Raw genomic sequence first — 21,906 nt, 5'->3', positions numbered from 1 at the left:
CGGACAGTTCCATCTTTTCTGCCGAAGGTGGTCTCGACTTTCCATCTCAACCAATCGATAGAGCTTCCGTCATTTTTATCCTCTGATTCTTCTGACCTGCGTCGGTTGGATGTCAGACGTTCTTTGATAGATTATTTGGAGGTCACTAATGAATTTCGACTCTCCGATCATTTGTTTGTCCTTTGGTCGGGACCCAGGAAGGGTTTCATGGCATCCAAACAATCAATCGCTCGCTGGCTGAAAGGAGCGATTATAGCCGCTTACATCGGAGTGGGTAAGTCTCCACCTTTAGCTGTTAAGGCGTATTCTCTCCGCGCTCAAGCGACGTCGTGGGCGGAAAGATCTGCAGTTTCTTCTCAGGAAATCTGTAGGGCGGCCACATGGAAGTCTCTCCACACTTTCGCAAGACATTATTGTCTAGACATTTGCGCGCCGTCTCACGGTCAGCTTGGAGACAGGGTCATACGGGCAGGGCTGTCCGCGACCCACCCATGATGGGGAAGCTTTGGTACATCCCACAGTCTGGAATGATCCTGGTATGTACAGGGAAAAGAAAATTATTCCTTACCTGCTAATTTTCGTTCCTGTAGTACCATGGATCATTCCAGACCCCTCCCTGGTTTTGGGGGTTCTTTGTGGGCCATCCCTGCTTTCCTGTCTTCACAATATTTTCACTCTGTATCTCTAGTTATTGCGAGCTGTGTCTTTGAACACAGTGCTGTTTGCAAGTTCTCAGTTACAGTTTTTTGAGTACAAGTTAGTTGCTGTCACTTACAGCTGTTATTTTTTCTATTTATTTTTTAGATTAATTGATTCCTCTGGTTCTGTCTCTTCTCGTCTTGGCTTTGCTAGTCCAGTTACTGAGGATTGAGGCGAGGGAGGCGTGGCTATATAGGTCCTCCCCTGGGAATTTTTGGTTCTAACTCCATCTGCTGGACAGGGAACATAACTCACAGTCTGGAATGATCCATGGTACTACAGGAATGAAAATTAGCAGGTAAGGAATAATTTTCTTATTTTGTGTTGGTGAGTTTGTGCATTTCTCACAGGATAAGCAGGATGGTAGTCCTCACGTATGGGTGACATCATCAGAATGGAGCCCAATCACGGAAAACTTCTATCAAAGTTTCCAGAACTTTGACTGGCCCCTACTGGGCATGCCCTCCATGGCACTAACCCTGCAGCCAGCAGGGGTCCCCCTTCAGTCTTCTTTTTTCCGCACTGCAGTAGCCTCGCGGTTTAGGAGCTCTGTGGAGATTCCTGACAGGAATTTTCTTCACGGAATTAACTAACGTTAAATTGCCCCACAGGGGTCCCTCCTCTAACTTCTCTCTAGCCACGGTACTCGGGTTCGTTTTTTGACAGTTTTCCGTCGATTACCGTCGAGTTTGGCCATTGCGAACAACTGGCCGTCTTCTGTCCCGCGGCTCGATTTTTTCTATGGCCATGGCGTCGGGGTTCCATCGGTGCCCAGACTGTACTCGCACCATTTCTATCACAGACCCTCATGGCGTCTGTGTAATGTGTTTAGGCCAGGAGCATGATGTCCTGACTTGCACCAAATGTGCCCTCATGACACCCAAAGGTCGCAAGGCAAGGATGGAGAAGATGGGACTCCTCTTCCGTGCTCACACCTCGACGCTGTCCATCGCATCGACGTCATCGGAACCGGCATTGTCGACATCGCACCAGCATCAACCACCATCCGGTGACCGTCCGCCATCAACATCTTCACAGCCATTGGCGCCCGTTTCTCCCCCTCAGGATAGAGGGGATCGTAGGGAAAAACATCGCCATTGGCATCGTAAGACTCGGACCGTCGAGGGAGTGAAATCATCGATCTTGCCACCGTCCGAGCCACCATCGAAGAAACCCCGTCCAGGAACGGCACCGACCATTCCTCTGACCGGGGCATCGAGGCTACCCTCACCCGATCGGGGTTTGGGAGTTGCGATTCTACCTGTAAAGGTGGTTTCTCCGACTGTGCCTTCGCCTCCCTCTTCTGTCACGGAGCCGGGGCTGCTTGCTCCAGGTCTCCAGGAAGAACTGGACCGGCTGGTCCAAGAGGCCATCGACAAGGCGATGCAACGTCTCCAGGTCCCTTCGGCACTGACACCGGCACTGTTTGTGGAACCAGTCATCGATCCGAATCCAGCAGCGCTGGCACTGCTGCTATCCCGGATGGAGGTGCTCATAACCGCCCTTCCACCAGTGGTTCCCGGGTCTCCGATGGCTCCGGTGTGCTCCCCGTTGACTGCTTCATCGGGTGGAGAAACACCATTCCGCATCCCTCCTTCGGGAGTTTTGCCTCAGCCATCGATGCCAATTCATCCCTCGCCACCGATTCATTCATCGGGGACGATACGTACATCAGCGCCATCGATGCCTTCGATACTGGCACTGATGCTCTCCAGGCCGTCCACGGTGACCCCGGCGATTCCTTCGATTTTCTCGGAGCCTCGGCCGGGGCCTTCGGGTATCCAACCCCCTTCTCATCCTACAGGTCAGTCTGCTGATCCTTATGATACCTGGGGTGATGATACTTCTTCAGACACCGATAACTGAAGAAAGCGTTCTCCTCCAGAGGACCTTTCTTTCATTAATTTTGTGAAGGAAAGGTCTGAGTTGGTCCCTTTTCAGCTTCAGATGGAGCTGGATGATAGGCACCAGATGATGGAGTTGCTCCAGTTCCTGGATGCCCCTAAAGTGATCACTTCTATTCCCATTAATCAAGTTCTTCTTGACCTCCTCAAAAAGAACTGGGAGAACCCTGGATCCATTGCCCCAGTCCATAGAAAAGCTGACACTACCTATTTAGTGCAGTCAGCCCCTGGCTTTCAAAAATCTCAGCTCGACCACCACTCAGTTGTGGTAGAATCGGCTCAAAAGAAAGCAAAAAGGACAAAGCCTCACTCATCTACCCCTCCTATTAAGGAACACAAGTTCTCACAGGACAAGCAGGATGGTAGTCCTCACAAATGGGTGACATCACAGGATGGAGCTCTGTACGGAAAACTTTTCTGTCAAAGTTTCCACAAAGCTTTGACTGACACCGGCACACTGAGTGCACTGAGCATGCTCAGCCTGCAATTATTCCTGTGAGCCACAGGTGTCTCCCTCAGTCTTCTTTTTTCCACTCTGCAGTAAGCATAGCGGTTGGAGCTCTGTGAGGAAATTTTAACTTTTTTCCTCAGGGAAACACTTTACTTTTTTACTTCAATAGACACTTTTTCCTGCACGGGTCTCCCTCCGCGTACGTTTTTACGACGCTCAGTGAGTACTTTGACTTATTTTTTAGGTCGGTTCCTGTCACCTTCTGGCCTGCTAACCGACTGAGGCCTTCCCTCTCTCTATTTTTTCAGTTAGCTACACATAGCCTGCGAGTGTCTCTCTGTGATTCTCTGCTTGGTTATTAGCGCTAGTGGGACAGGGACTTCAACTGTTTCCACTACCGCCAGGGCCGCTTTAGTTTCGGGTCCTTTGTTCCCCGGTACCCTTGCACAGTCGATGCCCCATCGCTACCGAAGGTACCCCCCCTCAGACCGCCCTGGATTTTTAGGTGCCATCAGTACCCCTCCCCCGCGGTACTCTGATGCCATCCTCCCTGCATCGTTTTTATCAGTGCTACCAGGTTTTTTACCTTTGTGCTGTTTTTTCCTTGGGCTCCTTCGGTGATGCCTTACCCAGGTGCATGCCCTCGATGCACACCTTGTCTCGTCACTGCCATCCATACCCTTATCTATGCCACCGTTGCTCGGGACACTTCCATCGATGCCGGGGTCACTTTCCTCGATGCCATCCCTTAAATTATGGATGCCATCGATGTCCAGAGCCTTCCATCGAGGTCCAGAGCCTTTCCATCGATGGGCATCGATGCTAGATCGATTCCATCGATGGACATTGATGTCAGGGCCCATTCCATTGATGGACATCTATGTCAGATGGTTTCCATCGATGGGCATCGATGCCCAGGTGTTCTCCATCGATGGGCATCGGTGTCAGATCGATTCCATCTATGGCCATCGATTCCGGGTCGATCCCATCGGTGGAGGTCGATCCCCAGGTCGATTCCATCGATGGGCATCCATGCCAGGTCGATTCCATTGATGGGCATCAATGCCTATACCTTTTCCATGGATGCCATCGATGCCAATGCCAATTTCATGGCTGGCATCTATGCCAATATGGATCCATTGATGTCAGTGTCTCTTCCATCCATGGGGTCCAATACAATATCGATTCCATCAGTGCCCAGGTCGGTGCCATCGACACCCCTGTCCGTAGTGCCGATTCCACGCACACATTGCTACCTGAGTCAGTCCAATCGATACCGTCAACGTCCGTGGCCATACTGTCGATGCCTGTGGCTATGCCACTGAGGACGTCGGCGTTCTCCCCCATACATTGATGCCCTCGGTGTCCTCGACGTTCCTATCGATGCGGTCACCGACTCCGTCGATGCCGGTATCCCTTTTTGGTAATGACGATGTTTTTCTCGACTATTCGATGCCACATCGTTCCCATAGATACCTATGCCGATGCTGTCAGTGCTCCATCACTGCCATCATTACTCTGGCCGAGTCATCGATGTTTTTTCATATCCAATTTTGACGATGAACTCGAGGCCGCTTCCGCAGCCATCGATACCGTCAATATTGACATAGCACCGCCACGTAATGCCCTCGCCTGCATACAATGCTCCACGCTTTGGGTTCTTTTTCAAGCCCCTTATTAGCAGAGCAGGCGTACTGCCAATCTGTCATCGATCGCCATCCAGGACAGCGAGGGCTTCCATCTCGGCGCTGGGGAAAGACCGGGCCGAGCACCGTGGCACCCATCGTCGCCGAAACAGTGATCGTCCGCCGATGATGCCATCCAGCACATCGGTGCCATCCTTCTTGATGCTGGACAATGCTCGGGCAGAGCAACATCACCACTGCCATCAGCACTGATCCGTACAGTTTTGGCAGCCCTGGGTGATCCAGAAACACCGGATCGAGGTCCGACAGATTCTGCATTGGCGTCATGACACATCGAGCCGCTGCGACGAGGGAGGGGATCATGAGCTCGTTAATCGGCTCCCCTGTTCCCGGCGTGCCCCACCGTCAAGTGGTGTGGGATTCTGGCCCTCTGTTTTCAATAGCAGTCGAAATGCCAATCATGCCCAGCCTGTCTCCTCTGTACCTGTGCCACCATACCAGGTTTCAGAGTGAGGCGGACGTTTACGTCCATGGCCTACCCCTCGAGGACTCTGGATATCGACGGAGCCAGCAATCTTCACCGGCTCGTCTTGCAGTGATCCACGTCGGATAGTAAGTACCCGCTTCTGCGGCATTCCCTTTGAGATGTGTTCTCTAATTAGGACCACATGGTTCGAAAAGTTCTGGGTCATGTGCCTTTCAAGAACTGTATTAGTGTCACATATCGCTATGCTAGCTATGTTAGCCACAATACCAAGAGAACCCCTCTTTCATTTCTTTGGGATTTCATCAGGGCTTCCTCCCCTTCCAGCAATGAGGCTCTGTACTGATTAATGCTCTGTCCTCTGGTTCCTGCTTCAAAACCAAGGTTCAGATGCGTTCGCTGATCTGCTAACACGAGCTTCAGCAAATATTGCCTCAAGTACAAGTCCCCCTTAAAGCCTGACGTCAGGTCTTAGTGTTGCCTTGTACAGCACACAGAAATGCGGGTACGACTTTACCGCTCATACTCCTGTGGGAGCTTACATGATACCCAGAATACTTCAGCCATTCCACTGGGACACCCCCTGGTCTCCCATCTGGCCAGATATCAGAGCGGCCACCCCACCTTGTACCAAAGTCCCGGTACACTCCCCCAAGTGCTACGAAGCGCATAGGGGGAAAGGGAGGGGGGTCGGAGAGTTTTAATTACACTATTCTTTCTTTCAACAGAAAGTAGTTACTCTCCGCATATCCTGGACCTCAGAAGTACCAACTTCCTTCAGAAGTCACAGGTAAAATGGTAACTCTCGTTTCCATGCTTCTAGATTGCAGTAAGTACATTACTCTAATCTTTCTAAGTGCTTTATGGTGAGTCAACAACTCTGCCGCTTGCATCAGCTTTGGCAGCCGAAGTTTTTCATTGAATCACTGTTGGTGAATGCTGTTTCTCTGCGGACTGTAACATCATTCACTCTTTTCCTTGCATGGACAACTGCACAACCACAGTCAGTCCATGCAAGGAGCTTTAACTTCTTCATGACTCACTATACATTTCCTAACTGGGATTACTGTCACTGCCATAAATCCCTTATACAACACTTCTGGACACCACAGTCATAAAAGACCTTCCTGTCCAGCATACACGCAGACATTCTAATACATTTTTACATGTCCCTACGTGCATCTTCTATTACCTTAGGCCCTCAATTCTTCATTGTCGGGCCATGGGATTTTTTCACTATGCTCTTTCCTCATAGAAAACTGCTATGGGTTACATTCAGTGACATTCCAATATTAGTGGGTCTAAGCTGTGCAACTGCTTCGTCCCTCATCCACATTCCAGATCTAGAACCAAAACCTAGTCTGATTCTGCTCATGCTCACATTTACTTAGGGTTGTAAAGTTTGGCCTAAAAGCTTCCCAACCCTATATGTGTCTATCCACTCCAGGCACAGTTTTCTCATAAACTTCCTGAAGCTTATAGTCATGAGTTATACCCTTATGCCTTCCAATACTGCCTCTGCAACAAACCTTTATGCATACAGACAGACAGCATAGGGACAATGTGCTTTCTAACACATAAGCACGCATTACCTTAGCTGCCCTGCTGAGAAACTGTGCAACTCTATCCTTGGCCCTTGCTCATTTCATACATCCTTGGGCCACTCATCTAAGAGATTTTCTGAACACACTAGCAGACCTTCTCCATGTAGGTTTCTATCCTCTCGAATGGTCTCCGACTACATGTGTAGAGAGAAAAATCTTCTAGCGCTGAGGTCAACCGAACTTGCCCTCTGCGTCTGAATCAAACCATACGGTGTACAGATTCTACTCCCTACACATGTTTCCAATGCGTTCCCATAGATGCCTTTCTTCCATCAAGGGCCTCTTAAATATATTTCTTCTGCTGCCTCTCATAGCCAGCACTCTTCTAATGTTGAACCGGGACAGGGTTCACTATTCCTCTAACCCTCGCTCTGACCGAGACCAGTATGCTTCCCATACTTCTCAATCTATCACACCAGTAACCAATCTACCTTCTCACCAGTCAGTCCCAAATCGTAGACTAACTGATGTTCTCAGGTTTCTGGTAGCGTCACAAAACCTTCCACACATAAATCCTACCATTCGAAATGGCAAGATTTACCACATGACACATACAAAAGGGTATTACCCTTTTTTCTTTTTCCACACCACTCTTTCTCTTGCTCCCTCGGATTCTGCTCCCCAGACATCCTCCATTAACGTACACCTCTGTTCCAATTGGTGTATCGTTTGGGAGTTGGGATACCCGATTTACGGTACATCCCTTCTGAGTCAGCTTACCATGGATTATCCACTGATCAAGCCGCCTCTATTTTCACTAGTCATGGAATGGAACATATATTTCATGCTTATAAGTCTCATACGTTCTCCGTTCGAGCCTTTCCATTCCTCTCATTTCACAGTTTGGCATGGAAAATTCTTCCCTCAAAAATATCATTTCTGCCAGCAGTGTCAATGAGTTATACACTTCTAGTTACATACTCATCTGACCCCGCGTTCCTCCGTCACTGAGTGGTTTTCACTTGTTCAACTTTCTATCTTTCTTAAGGTAGACGTTGCATCTCACCTTACTCAGGATATACTCTGCCCATTTTTTCCAACACCTCTCTCACCAGAGTGAGAGGATTCTTTCCATTTCTTGGACAGAAAGGCTACGCTTGCATTCTACCTAGCTTGCCTACATTCCATAGGAATTCCACCTAACTCTTTCCCTCTGTGGCAAGAGCCATGATGCGAGTTCCAGTTGGCACACAGACCTATTCCTCCTAATAAACGGTCTGTATCTCTTTTCCTACCAACAAGCAGCCATTTCACTACAACACTGTGTGTAACCACACTCTGTTGCATCCACCTCAGCCTTAATAGCTTCCCTTCGGCCGTTGTTGCTTATACACATATTATCAGGCTGCAACCTGGATTTCTCTCCATACCTTCGCAGCCCATTATTGCTTACATACGACTAGCCGGCATGCACCATGTTTGGCCAGTCCGTCTACTCCTATTCCTTTCCGGTTAACTACCCAACATCCTTCCACCAACCCTTTAAGGATTTCAGGATGCCCTCCGTTCCAAACTCCACCCATGTCATCGCGCCCTTCGCTCGTCTTGGGTGCATTTGGTGCACTCTCGGGCATCCTCAGCTCGGTACTCACCCATTTGTGAGGACTACATCCTGCTTGTCCTGTGAGAAAGCAAATGTTGCTTACCTGTAACAGGTATTCTCACAGGACAGCAGGATGTTAGTCCTCACGAAACCCACCTGCCACCCTGCGGAGTTGGGTCTCTATACGTTTTCATGTTTTTTTTAGTTTTGCTTGCACTTTTAGCTTTAAGACGAGACTGAGGGAGACACCTGTGGCTCACAGGGATAATTGCAGGCTGAGCATGCTCAGTGCACTCAGTGTGCCGGTGTCACTCAAAGCTTTGTGGAAACTTTGACAGAAAAGTTTTCCGTACAGGACTCCATCCTGTGATGTCACCCATTTGTGAGGACTAACAAATGGGTGATAACAAATAGGCCTTCCGACTTCCCCTTAAGACAGCCCTTCAGGAAGGACTCTAAGAAGTCATTCTTCTGTCCAAGGAAGTACTATCCTCCACCAACAAGGTCCTGAACTACGAGACCTTATCAAAAGCCTCAGCCTAGCCAGGCCCGAAAGCAAAAGCCACAAGCAACTCCCCAGCCGGGGCCTACTTCAGGTTTTTGACTTTCACTTGGAGAGCAGCAGCCTGATTCCTCTGCCAAGCATACCAGTGGGAGGTCGATTGTGCCACTTTCATGGCATGTGGCAATCAATCACAACCGACCAATGGGTACTAGCAATCATTGCTCAGGGTTACCACCTAAACTTTCTTGCTCTTCCACAGGACTCACCACCTCTGCAGGAGTGGAGAGTATCCGACCACTCTGTCCTTCTGGAGCAGGAGGTTTCCCTTCTTCTCCAGTTAAGAGCAATAGAACCCATCCCACTCTCGCAGCAAGGCCTAGGGTTCTATTTCCGGTACTTTTTGATCCCCAAAAAATCCAAGGGGGCTTCGTCCAATTCTGGACCTACGTGCTCTCAACAAGTACCTCCAGCGGGAAAAGTTCAAGATGGTAACCTTGGCCTCGCTTCTACCTCTTCTACAAAGAGGAGACTGGCTCTGCTCTCTGGACCTCCAGGACACATACACACACATTGTGATCACTCCAACTCATCGCAAGTACCTCAGGTTTTTAGTAGGCCCAAAGCACTATCAATATCGAGTGCTTCCCTTCGGCCTAGCGTCTGCACCACGAGTCTTCACCAAATGCCTCGTAGTTGTAGCAGCTTTCCTCAGGAAAGAAGGTGTGCACGTCTACCCCTATCTGGAGGACTGGTTAATCAGGGCTCCAACCCAGCAAGCCACTCGGTCGTCCCTCGATTTCACCCTACACACTCTACTTTCTCTAGGATTTCTTGTCAATTACGGGAAATCCTATTTAATCCCATCTCAAAACTTGTCATTCATTGGGGCAGACTTGGATACTTTACAAGCAAAAGCCTTTCTGCCTCGACAACGAGCGCTAACACTCGTGGCCCTCGCTCACCAGTTGCAGTCTCAACATACAGCAACAGCTCGCCAATTCCTCGTCCTGCTAGGACACATGGCTTCCTCCGTCCATGTTACACCAATGGCCCGCCTGGCCATGAGACTCATGCATTGGACTCTGAGGTCACACATGGATTCAAGCTGTTCAGCCTCTGTCAACCATTGTCCATATCACCAACTCACTCCGTCTGTCTCTCGCCTGGTGGAAAGATCAGACCAATCTCCTCCAGGGAATGCCTTTTCAAGTGCCAGATCCTCAACTCATTCTCACCACCGACGCTTCCAACCTCAGGTGGGGAGCCCATGTGGACAATCTACAGACACAAGGATCTTGGTCTCCAGAGGAAGCCAAACATCAAATAAACTTTGTAGAACTTCGAGCAATGCGATATGCTCTCAGGGCTTTTCAGGAATGCCTATCAAATCACGTCATCCTGATTCAGACAGACAACCAGGTGGCCATTTGGTACATCAACAAGCAGGGAGGCACAGGCTCCTTCCTCCTGTGTCAGGAAGCTGCGCAGATTTGGGCGGAAGCGCTCTCCCACTCGATGTACCTCAGTGCCACCTACTTGCCGGGAGTGGACAATGTCTTGGCAGACAAACTGAGTAGCGTCTTCGGTAGCGACCTCAATCTTTCGCCAATGGGGATACACCCAGACAGACCTCTTTGCGTCCTCTCAGAACCACAAAATGGACAATTACTGCTCCCTCATTCGGAGCGAGCGCTCTCAGCCCAGAGATGCATTCTTCCTCTTGTGGGCAACTGGTCTGCTCTATGCATTCCCTACACTTCCTCTTCTTTCAAAGACTCTCGTGAAGCTACATCAGGACAAAGGAACCATGATCCTGATAGCACCTCACTGGCCACGCCAAGTGTGGTTTCCCATACTCCAGGATCTTTCCATCCGCAGGCACATTTCCTTGGGAACGGCCCCACATCTGATCACTCAAAATAACGGATGCCTACGCTATCCCAATCTTCAGGCTTTGTCCCTGACGGCATGGATGTTGAAAGGTTAATCCTTCAACCACTTAAACTTTTAGATTCGGTTTCTCGTGTCCTGATTGCTTCACGGAAGCCTTCCACAAGAAAATCTTATTCCTATAAATGGAAAAGATACAAATCATGGTGCACTTCGCAGTCCCTTGATCTCTTTTCCTGTCCAATCCCAAGGTTTTTGGACTATCTCTGGCACTTGTCAGAGTCAGGTCTAAAAACCTCTTCCATCAGAATGCATGTCAGTGCGGTAGCCGCCTTCCATAAAGGTGTCTGGGATGTCCCTATATCAGGACAACCCTCGTAACACGATTTTTAAAGGGCTTGCTCCATATCAAGCCACCTGTACGGCCTCCGGCCCCTTCATGGGACCTTAATCTGGTTCTCGGTCGGCTCATGAAAACTCCATTCGAGCCTCTTCACTCCCGTGACCTAAAATATCTCACATGGAAAGTGATTTTCCTTTTAGCTATCACTTCAGCTCGCAGGGTTAGTGAGTTACAGGCCCTAGTTACCTATCCGCCTTACACTAAACTCCTGCAGGACCGGGCGGTGCTCCGCACTCACCCTAAATTTTTACCCAAGGTAGTTTCGGAGTTTCACATTAATCAATCCATCATACTACCTACCTTTTTTCCCAGGCTCCATTCCAATCCAGGGGAACAGGCTCTGCATACCCTTGACTGTAAACGGGCTCTAGCTTTCTATCTAGACCGTACACTTGCCCACAGGAAGAGCACTCAGTTATTCGTCTCTTTCCATCCCAACAAATTAGGGCAACCTGTGGGTGAGCAGACTCTCTCCTCCTGGTTGGCGGACTGCATATCTTTTTGCTATCAGCAAGCGGGCATTCCATTTCAAGACCGTGTTAAAGCACACTCTGTGAGGGCCATGGCAACTTCAGTAGCACACCTATGATCAGTGCCGCTTCCTGACATTTGCAGGGCTGCCACCTGGAGCTCTCTCCATACCTTCGCAGCCCACTATTGCTTGGACAAAGCCGGAAGACAAGATTCCATCTTCGGCCAGTCTGTCCTGCGTAATCTTTTTCCAACGTGATGTACCAACACCCTTCCGCCTGCCCGGTGGGGTTCAGGATGCCCTCTACCAAATTCCACCCCAGTTGTTGTGCCTGTTGCATACCGTTGGGTACATTTGGTGCATGTTCGGACATCCTCAGCTCGGTACTCACCCATATTTGAGGACTACCATCCTGCTTGTCCTGTGAGAAAGCAAGTGTTGCTTACCTGTAACAGGTGTTCTCACAGGACAGCAGGATGTTAGTCCTCACAAAACCCGCCCGCCGCCCGCGGTGTTGGGTTCGTAACTTTTGGTGTTTTATTTTTTCGGCACTGCCTGTAGCTATCAAATAAGACTGAAGGGGGACCCCTGCTGGCTGCAGGGCTAGTGCCATGCTGGGCATGCCCAGTAGGGGCCAGTTAAAGTTCTTGAAACTTTGATAGAAGTTTTCCGTGATTGGGCTCCATCCTGATGATGTCACCCATATGTGAGGACTAACATCCTGCTGCCTGTGAGAACACCTGTTACAGGTAAGCAACACTTGCTATTTGGCTGAATTTTAAAAGCCTGGTGCACAGGGCTCGGCCACACGTGTAAGTGCCGGTACGTGCACAAGTGCCGGGCCATGGGGCGTGGTCTGGGCGGGAAGGGGCAGGGACGGAGGCCAGCCGGGACAGCGTGTGCCAGCAGTCGACCAGTGCATATAAATTACTTCTGTTCCCAAGGAGCAGCAAATAAAATAAAATTGAGGAAAGGTAGGTTAGGAGCAGAGGGGAAAGGGAAAGAAGGTGAGGCAGGGGGTTAGGAAAGTTCCCTCCCAGTCTGCTTCTTAATTAGACCGGACTGGAAGGGAACTGTGGAAGGCCAGATTGTGTTGCTGCGCACACTTTGCAAAAATTAAATCCCTTGCCCGCACATGCGCACGCGGATTATAAAATCTGGCGCACGTGCACACGGCCAACAGATTTTATAACATGCGTGCGCCGGCACGCACATGTTATAAAACCGGCGCATCCTTGTGTGCGCACCGGGAACTGCGCCACATCATTTAAAATCTACCCCATTATTTCCAATGCAAACATATGCATTTAAGTTCACTTTGAAAATTACTATAACTTATACACGTAGCTACCACATAAGATATTTGTGATGTTGTCACAGGGATAATAGCATAATAAAAGAAGCCACTTCTAACTTTGTATATAAAAATTTAGATTTATTCTGATTAGAAAAATTTAGAAGAATTATTGTTTTGGACATTGCAAAATATATTGTTAAACGAACTTGATAACGATGACAAACAGTGAATAAACATTATCTTATTAATTACAGTTTACATAATGAATACTGTATAAGTAGCTTCTATCATAATATCCTCTAAGTATCTCTAAGGGTAGAATAGTAATGATATGGTGTAATTTTAAATTCCTGTCTTTCATTTCTGCATTGACACTTACTCCAAATCATATTGATGGACCTAGTTAGGTAAGCGGAGAGACAAAATGCAGCACCTTCATCTTCTGTTTGATCTTCTTCTTCTTCTTATCTCCAAGGTTTGTCTTATAAATAGCAGTCTTTTATAATTTTCTCAACCCACTAAAAATGTAATTGGGAACAAGTGTCTCTTCCTGATTGGGTATATATTTCAGCCCTTTTCTCATATGAATAGCCAAGCTACAAGATATTGCTAACCAGAAATGGTCATGGCTATAAGCAGGGCTATTTTGTGCCACCCAGCAGCAAGTGCCATAGCAACAAATGTCCATCTGCAGTATTTTTAAACAAGCCAATGACTCCATCTTTATCTGATGGACAGCAGCATATGGCATACGTTTTGCGATCCACAACAGTCCTTGTCAATCTTCCAACATGTCATTGTCCATTGTAGTATATTTAAAGAAATGCAGAAGTCTTCAGCCCTTTTTATAATTAAACAGTCATTTTCAATATTTGTGTGTCAATGCCGTCGAGGCCACCCTTGATGCCGTCGATACCATTGATGCCACCGTCGATGAGGCCGCTATCGATTCCGTCGAGGCTGCCATCGATCCTGTTGATACCATTGATGCCGACATCGATGCCACCATTGATGCCGTCGATTCTATCGAAGCCGCCATCAATACCTCCAATGATGCATCAGTGCCCTCGACTAACGAAAATGCTCCATACTTCCTGTCACCTCTCCTAATGGTGCTTTTATTTTCTTAGACCCTCTCCTATCCCATTCTCTCCTGTGCTTCTTTTATTTTCTCTTTTCCTCCTTGTAGCAGACCTTCCTTTTCTTCTCCCTGGATTCATCTCTTCTCCCTCCTTTCATCTATGTAGTGCTGCCGCCTCTTCCTCCAGGTATTTCCTATACTATCCTTCTCTTCTCATCCATTAAATAATTAGTAATTAGTGACTTGTTTAATTAGTAACTTGTTTAATTATATATCTGTTAACCCTATGTGCTACCAATTGTTCTATGTAAACGTTATGCTACTCTATATAATCTTATTGTTTCTTGTAAACCGATACAATGTGCAAATGGTTATCGGTATGTAAAAGCTCTTAAATAAATAAATAAATATACGATATCTGTCCTATTCCTCTAGTCCATCATCATGTTTCCTCCCTCTTCCACCATATCTCCTCCCTTCTCCCTCTCTCCCTCCAATCATTTCTCTCATTGCAGTTGTCAGATTTCTATTACTTGATGTCTTTTCACTATGCTTGCTTACTCACATCCAATCTTCTGCTGCTATCCATGGAGTTCTGTTTACTAACTCAGAACTTCATGGCCTTGAGAATATAAGCAGTAGCATGAGTGACTGCATAGATGGCTAAGCTTTGAATTAGTAAGCATTCATAGGAGAGAGTTAACAGTGGTTGCATCAACATGGAGAGAAGATAGCAACAGAGTTAAGAACTTAAGATATATCCAACACCAAAGGAATGCAAAAGAATTTGAAGGTCCAAACTTAAGACTCTCCTTGCCTTGTCAGCTGTATGAAAACCATTCTGCATTTAAAATTTCTAAATATTTACTTTGTCCCTCCCTACACAGCCTTCGGGCGAAACACTATTTGAGTTTGACATTTGAGCAATGGAGTTGCCGCATTAAATAAAACAAAAATTGTTTTCCTGCAATAGTCTTTAAGTTTAGACCTTCAGATTCTTTTGCATTCCTTTGGCGTTGGATATTGATATATTTGGAGTGCAGCACCTTGCTCCGAATCTTTGTGATTTAGCAACATAACATATGTCATACTGGGTAAGACCAAGGGTCCATCAATCCCAGTATCTAATCTCCAGTAGCAGCCAATCCAAGTCACAAGTACTTGGCAAGTACCCAAATATTAAATAGATCCCATGCTACTAATGCCGACAATAAGCAGTGGCTATTCCCTATTGATTAAAAGCAGTTTATGGACATCTCCAGGAACTTATCCAAAGCTTTTTTAAACCCGGCTCCACTAACTGCCTTACCCACATCCTCTGGCAACGAATCCCAGAGCTTAATTGCAAAGTGCCTTTTCTGCACTAGAAAATGAAGATACTCCAGCAATAGAAAATAAAAGTAGTGTCTGAAAGGGAAGAGTACACGGAGTGTACCCAGAGATCTTTTAACACTATCAAATATTTAAAAAAAGCTCCTTCTGGTTGAAGGCTTGGTCATTAGAAGAATTAATCTAGGAAATAATTTTGAACAGGATACAGTATTTAAATGCCTTCTATGATCTTCAGCTGGTAGAAATGAAAATCAGATAGTCAGTGTAATCACAGAAGAAAGCAAGGACTCTGTTATCAATGTTATCATCCATCTAGAAACCAATCACCTCACTAGAAACAGTATCCAAGTAGTACAGAAAGATTTCCTGAATCTAGGAAATAAGATTAGGCACAAGGCAGACTATTGCATTTTCTGAAGCATTACCTGTTCATGGTAAGAGAAAGGAAAGACTAAGACATATAGATAATTTCAATACATGCCTCAAAATATGGTGTAAAGAAAGTGGTTTTGGATACATTGAAGCCTGGGTCCATGAATGGAGCAGAAAAAGGCTATACAGTAAAGATGGCAGGAGATCGACTGCAGGAGGTCGTTCAGCGGCGGTCCGGAACCCTCGCTGAACGACCTCCTGCAGTCGATCTCCTGCCGGCGCCATTTTCCATACGGAAAACGATTCGCGGCAGGAAATCGCTCACGGACCCCCGCTGGACCCCCAGGAACTTTTGGCCAGCTTGGGGGGGCCTCCTGACCCCCACAAGACTTGCCAAAAGTCCAGCGGGGGTCTGGAACGACCTCCTGCGTCGAATCGTTTTGGTCTATGGCCGCCGCCATTTTGCGGCGGCCATTTTGCAAAATGGCGCCGGCTGAAGACTACACGATTTAGTGTGCTGCTTTTCCTGCTCTCCCCCTTCCCCCGATTTAGCTACGGACCGCCGCTACGGAGGTAATTTAAGGCTACGGACCCCCAGGTAATTTAAGGCATTTGGGGGGGGGGGGGTTCGGGAGGGTGGGGGATTTAATTTAAAGGGTCGGGGTGGGTTTTAGGGAGTTTTAGTGTGCCGTGTTTTAGTGTGCCGCTGGACCCCTAGGTAATTTAAGGTATTGGGGGGGGGGGGTTCGGGAGGGTGGGGGATTTAATTTAAAGGGTCGGGGGTGGGTTTTAGGGTGTTTTAGTGTGCCGGTTTTCCTGCCCTCCCCCTTCCCCCGATTTACGATTTTTTGACGATAAATCGGGGGAATTGGTATTGTATCGTGGCCCTAACGATTTTTGACGATTTAAAATATATCGGACGATATTTTAAATCGTCAAAAAACGATTCACATCCCTATCACACAACACATTTAAGCTCACACATTCATATTATTTAATTTTTAAATAGTATGAATGTGTGTGATGAGAGAGTTTTATGAATGTTTTTTGAATGTTGTGTGATGAGAGAGTTTTAAATTGCCTAGATTTTGAGATATTAATAAAATTCATTCAGAACTAACTTTATAATTGTAACTTGTCCTTTAGTGATGATGTGCTATCTATTAAAAGCTACACACTTAGTGATTCTGCAGTGTGTGTGGTTGTTTAATTGTTCATGCTTTGCCCATCCCTGGCTTCTATTCTCCCTTCTCTTTTTGAAAAGCTTGTTTAAAGAGCCAGGTTTTTAAACTTTTTCTAAAGGTTTTGCTGTCTCTTTGTAATCTTATATTCAAGGGCATGGAGTTCCATAGGAGTTCCATAGGATGGGTCCTGCCAATGATAGCGCCCTCTCTCTTACTTTAATGTTAATTAATAGTTTACAGCACACTTTGGAAAAGGACAAGATTTATGACACTCAATCAAATAGTCTTTATTTTGAATTTTGTTGTAACCAAAACCTTTTGGCACCATTATACTCGTATATCCCAGTTCTTAATTGAACATAACCATTTGTGCCTTTATGTAAACCGTTGTGATGGTATCTAACTTAACAACGGTATAGAAAAGATTTTAAATAAATAAATAAATATTTGAACTGGATAAGAAGGCATAAGGGAAGAAACTGTAGGGAAAGATGAAAAAAAAGTAAAGAAGAGATGATTAAGATTGAAAATAAGAAAAACAATTAAAAATGAAGGAAGTTAAATTTGGGAGAAAAAAAGATTGGTTTAAGACTGCTTTCATTTTTCTAAGGAAAGAGTAATATACCAACTCAACATTCAGTTGATGTGATAGACACCATTTAAAGAAAGTAATTTTTATAACTAGGTTAGAAATGAAAACTGTTTCTAATCTTACCTATATTTTATGTTTTCAGTAACTGAGCTAGATTCACTGTTGACATCCCAGAATACTTTCATAGCCAAATTAAAAGAAGAATGCCAGACAGTAGCAAAAAGATTGGAGCAAATCACAGATAAAAACAGGTAGGTCACATTATTCACTCTGATACAGCATTTCTTTTATGTCTGAGCTTACTACATCTTGTTCAGATAAGAAAATTAAAATCTTTTGTTCATAGAAACATAGAAATGTGATGGCAGATAAAAGCTGTACAGCTCTGATGAGTGTGTTGACTATGCGCCCTTAGTGCTAGAGTGTGCTTGGCTCACGTCAACAACTGATGAACGTGCCCTGGAGTGAGACAGACTGGAGCTTCACCTATACCAGCCCCATTCCCCTTGGATTCTAGGGGCTGGCAGGACTTAGATGGTTCCTGAGGGTGGTCAGATGAGAGAGAATCCAGGAACAAGTCAGGGTCAGTGAAGGCAGCAGTCAAAGAGAAACCAATCAAGGTTCAGGATAGGCAGCAAGTGAGGCATGATCAGGTCCAAGCGGCAGGCAAGAGAAAGTGAAGGTCCAATGCAGAAGTCAATACAAGGCAGGCAATACAGAGAGACAGGACAAGAAGCAGGGACCAGGAGGACCGGGTGAGACAAGGCAGAATGGCAGGCTTGGACGAGATGAAAGCTGGAAGTCAGGACAGGCAAGGCAAACAGACACTGCTTCAGAAGGCAGTAGCCCATTGCTGAGGCAAGTTGCTGGAGTCACAGTTGGGTTAAATACCCAGTCGTGTGACATCACTGAGAGGCACTGGTGATGAGGTTTTCCGCCATGGGACCTACTTAATCTGTGCATGGCCACGTGCACACCTAGGGGTAAATATCAGTGGGGATGTGATGGCAGTGGCAGAGCTGTTGTATCAACAGAGACTCGGTGAGTGTGGCCAGACAAATGTAACAACAGTCCATCTAGTCTGCCTATCTGCACCAACTAATTCAGCTTTACAATCCCTATCACTTCTTCAAAGATCCCCTATATTAATCTCATGCTTTCTTGTTCTAGTTTCCATCACTTTTGCGGAGAGGCTGTTCAATGCATCCACTACCCTCTCTGTAAACAAATATTTCCTTAGATTACTCGAAAGTCTACCCTCTTTCACCCTCATCCCATGACCCCTCATTCTAGAGCCTCTTTTCTTTGAAAGAATTCTGCTTCCTGTATGTAGAAATATTGGAGGTATTTAAACATCATTATCATATCTCCCTTATTTTGCTTTTCCTCTAGGACATACATATTCAAATCTTTCAGGCTGTGTCAGCATACGCTTTAGAATGAAAATCAAGGACAGATTTAGATCTGGATCCAAGATGGCGTCTGCACTCTCATTTTGAACGCCATGGCTGCATTTTGTTAAAGATTTCTTGCGAAAAAATTGCTTCAAATGCCCCATTCAACCAGGAAAAGGCGTGCAAGGGAGAAAGCTTATCCTGGGCTCTCCTCAGATATGTCGGTGACTGGCCTGATGGATAGCCATGTGATTCGAGGGGATTTGAAATCAGGAGAGGAGATGCTTCGGCTGGGAGCCACTGAGGAAATGCAGGTCTCCCTGCCAGTCTCAGAAACATCTCTGTCCCTGATTTGGAGGGAGGTACTGGTGAACCCTGCCACACACAGAAACCCGAAAGAGAACCTGGTGGGGACGCTTGTCGATGATGCAGGCCCCAGTAACCTCCAGGCAGGGTGTCTCGAACTGGGAAGAGAAGGTGTCGACGCCGAAGCTGGAACGCCCGACGACTTTGCCGGTAACTCAACCAGGAGAGAAGATTCTAGGATGAATCTGAGAAGTTTTTCTACACCTTTACCACCAAGTCCATGATTTTCCTTGGCTAAACCTAATCTGGTAACTTTGGACGCATTGTGGGAGGCTATTGAAGGTCTGGAGAATTTATTATCTAATCAGTTAAATTTCTTGGTAGAGAGAAGCAATGCGTCTACAAGTTGTGGAAAATACCATAAAATCTAATGCTCAGCAGATTAAGGAGGTTAATACAACTATGATTTCTTGTATGTCTTTACAGGAATCTTTAGTAAGAGATAATTCATTGTTATTAAGTAAGATCAAAAATCTTGAGAACGCTATGAAAGGTAAAAACCTTCTTTTCGTGAATTTCCCAAAGATATCCTTTATACCACCAAAAGACATGTTTAAAAGATTTGAAATGGAAATTCTCAATATTCCTGAAAATGCTGTTCCACCTTTGATACGAGCGTTTTATTTACCTTCTTTAAAAAATAGACGGGAACAAAATCAGATGGAGACTACCAAGGAAAAATTGCCTGAATTTGAGGTTGAGCTGTTATGCCTGCTTTAAATGTTTCAGAACTTTTGGAAACATTGGATTCAGCTCAAGCCATTCCGGCGACATTGATTGTGACATTTGCATTGGAACCTAATAAAGACTGGGTTTTGAAACTTTTTTTCAGACATAGATTAGAATCTTTTTTTGAGCTTGTAGGTTAGGATTTTTCCTCATGTGTCCAAGATGTCACAGAAGAAGAGGAAGCAATTTTTGCTCCTCAGACCTAAGGTCCAGCAAATAGGGGCCTTTTTCCTACTAAAATTTCCCTGCAAATGATATATCAAGTATAAAGTGTTGCGCTCGGGGGTGGACCCTTGTCCTGTGGCAGTGGAGATCCATCTCCTGCTAGGGACCAGGAGGCAACTGCCCCCAGGGGGTGGAGCACGGACTGAGACAGAGGCTAGGAAGAGCTTCACCACTGGAAGCCCGAGGTCCCCCCAGGAGGAGTCCTTAGGGACCCGGGCCGCTTGGACTTAGGTGGGCCTCACAAGATCTCCTGGGAGAGTGGAAGCCCGGCGTGCCAACAGACAGGAGGGGAGAGCGGTCAGGTTCAAGACTGGAGGTCAGGTGGAACAAGGAGAATCAAAGTAGCATAGGTGATAAGGCTAGGAACGCAGCCAGAATGTAGAGAAAAGATCAAACAGGCAGAGGTCAAAGTCCAGTAGTAACTCTAAAGAATGATCAACAAAGCAGAGGTCAGGTACCAGAAGTCAGATGAAGGCAGGCTGAGGTCAAGAGTCAAGTAGGTGGACGTCAGAAGGCAGGCAGCGAGTCAAGGAACAGACTGGAGTCAGATGGCAGGCGGCAGGCAGGCAGGTCAAGGAACAGACTGGAGTCAGAAGGCAGGCGACAGGTAAGCAGGTCGAGGAACAGACTGGAGTCAGGAGACAGGCAGGTAGGCAGACGGGTCAAGTAGCAAGCCGAGGTTAGTACCAGAGAGACAGTCCAGAGATACTACCTGGGAGACGAACAGGAACAGAAGGACGATGGAACTAGGAAGCAGGAACAAGGCAGGAAAAGAACTGGAACAGAAGGATCCTGGAATGAGACTTGGAACAAGACAGGAGCAAGTACAAGCGCGGAGGCAATCTGGCATAAGCCGACCCGATTGCCAAGGCAAGGAAGTGCAGGCAGGGACTTCCTTATAACAGAGAATCAATCAGGGCGTGCCGTGGAGCTAAGACCCACCCTTGGCCCTACAAGAGGCCAGGCAGTCCGCACGTGCGTAGGGGTGTGGCCAACAGCACTGAAGATGCCGAACTCCAGAGTGAGGCCTGGTGCACAGTGGAAGGCCTGCCGACCGCCGACGCAGGATGCTGGGGCCTGGAAATGCTAGCAGCTGCCTCTAGGGAGGCCGACCCGGGACCTGCCGAGGAACCATGAAGATGAGCAGGCCCGTGCACGGGACGGGCGCAGACGGGGAGCATAACAGTAACCCCCCCCCCCCTTCTAGGCCTCCCCCTATGCGGCTGTGGCTTGTCAGGATGAGCCCTATGAAAGGCTTTCAGGAGCTCCTTATCAAAGATATTATGGGAAGGTTCCCACAAATTCTCCTCGGCCCCATAACCCTCCCAGGCTAAGAAATATTCCTATTTTCCTCGACGTCGCCAAACAGGACCTCTCTTACCTAGAGGGAGGAATCAGGTTCAGAGAGACCCGTGGAGGAGAGGGTACTCTGCGTGAGGGCCAGGAGAGGACCAACGGCTTCAACAAGGACACATGGAACGTGTTATGGATGCCCATGGCATGAAGTAGCTGGAGTGTGTATGATACCGCTCCCACTCTTCGGATTACAAGAAATGGTCCTATGTACTTCGGAGCCAAGCGATGAGAGGGAAACCTCAGTCGTATGTGTCGAGCGCTTAGCCACACCTTTTGGCTAGGACGGAAGAGTGAATCAGGATGTCTATGGATATCAGAGTTACGCTTGGAGCGTTCAGCTGCTTGAGAAAGGCACTCATTTACTTGGTTCCATACCT

General features: G+C 47.0%; 1 protein-coding gene across 10 annotated transcripts in view; it reads left to right on the top strand.

Annotated features, from left to right (window-relative positions):
- SDCCAG8 (serologically defined colon cancer antigen 8) overlaps positions 1–21,906 on the top strand; it is a 694,410-nt gene that overhangs the window by 460,022 nt on the left and 212,482 nt on the right. For all 10 annotated transcript variants that reach the window (XR_003855449.1, XM_029593983.1, XM_029593984.1 and 7 more), the window contains exon 16: positions 17,602–17,710. Coding sequence is in view for 9 of the 10 variants with exons in the window: in XM_029593983.1 (XP_029449843.1) it covers positions 17,602–17,710 (109 nt within the window). In the remaining variant the exon portion in view is untranslated. The remainder of the gene's footprint in view (positions 1–17,601; positions 17,711–21,906) is intronic.

The sequence above is a fragment of the Rhinatrema bivittatum genome, chromosome 3 (genome assembly GCF_901001135.1).
Source record: "Rhinatrema bivittatum chromosome 3, aRhiBiv1.1, whole genome shotgun sequence".
NCBI lineage: Eukaryota > Metazoa > Chordata > Amphibia > Gymnophiona > Rhinatrematidae > Rhinatrema > Rhinatrema bivittatum.
The sequence above is the reverse complement of the archived record's forward strand: the minus strand, read 5'-3'. Positions and strand labels throughout refer to the sequence as shown.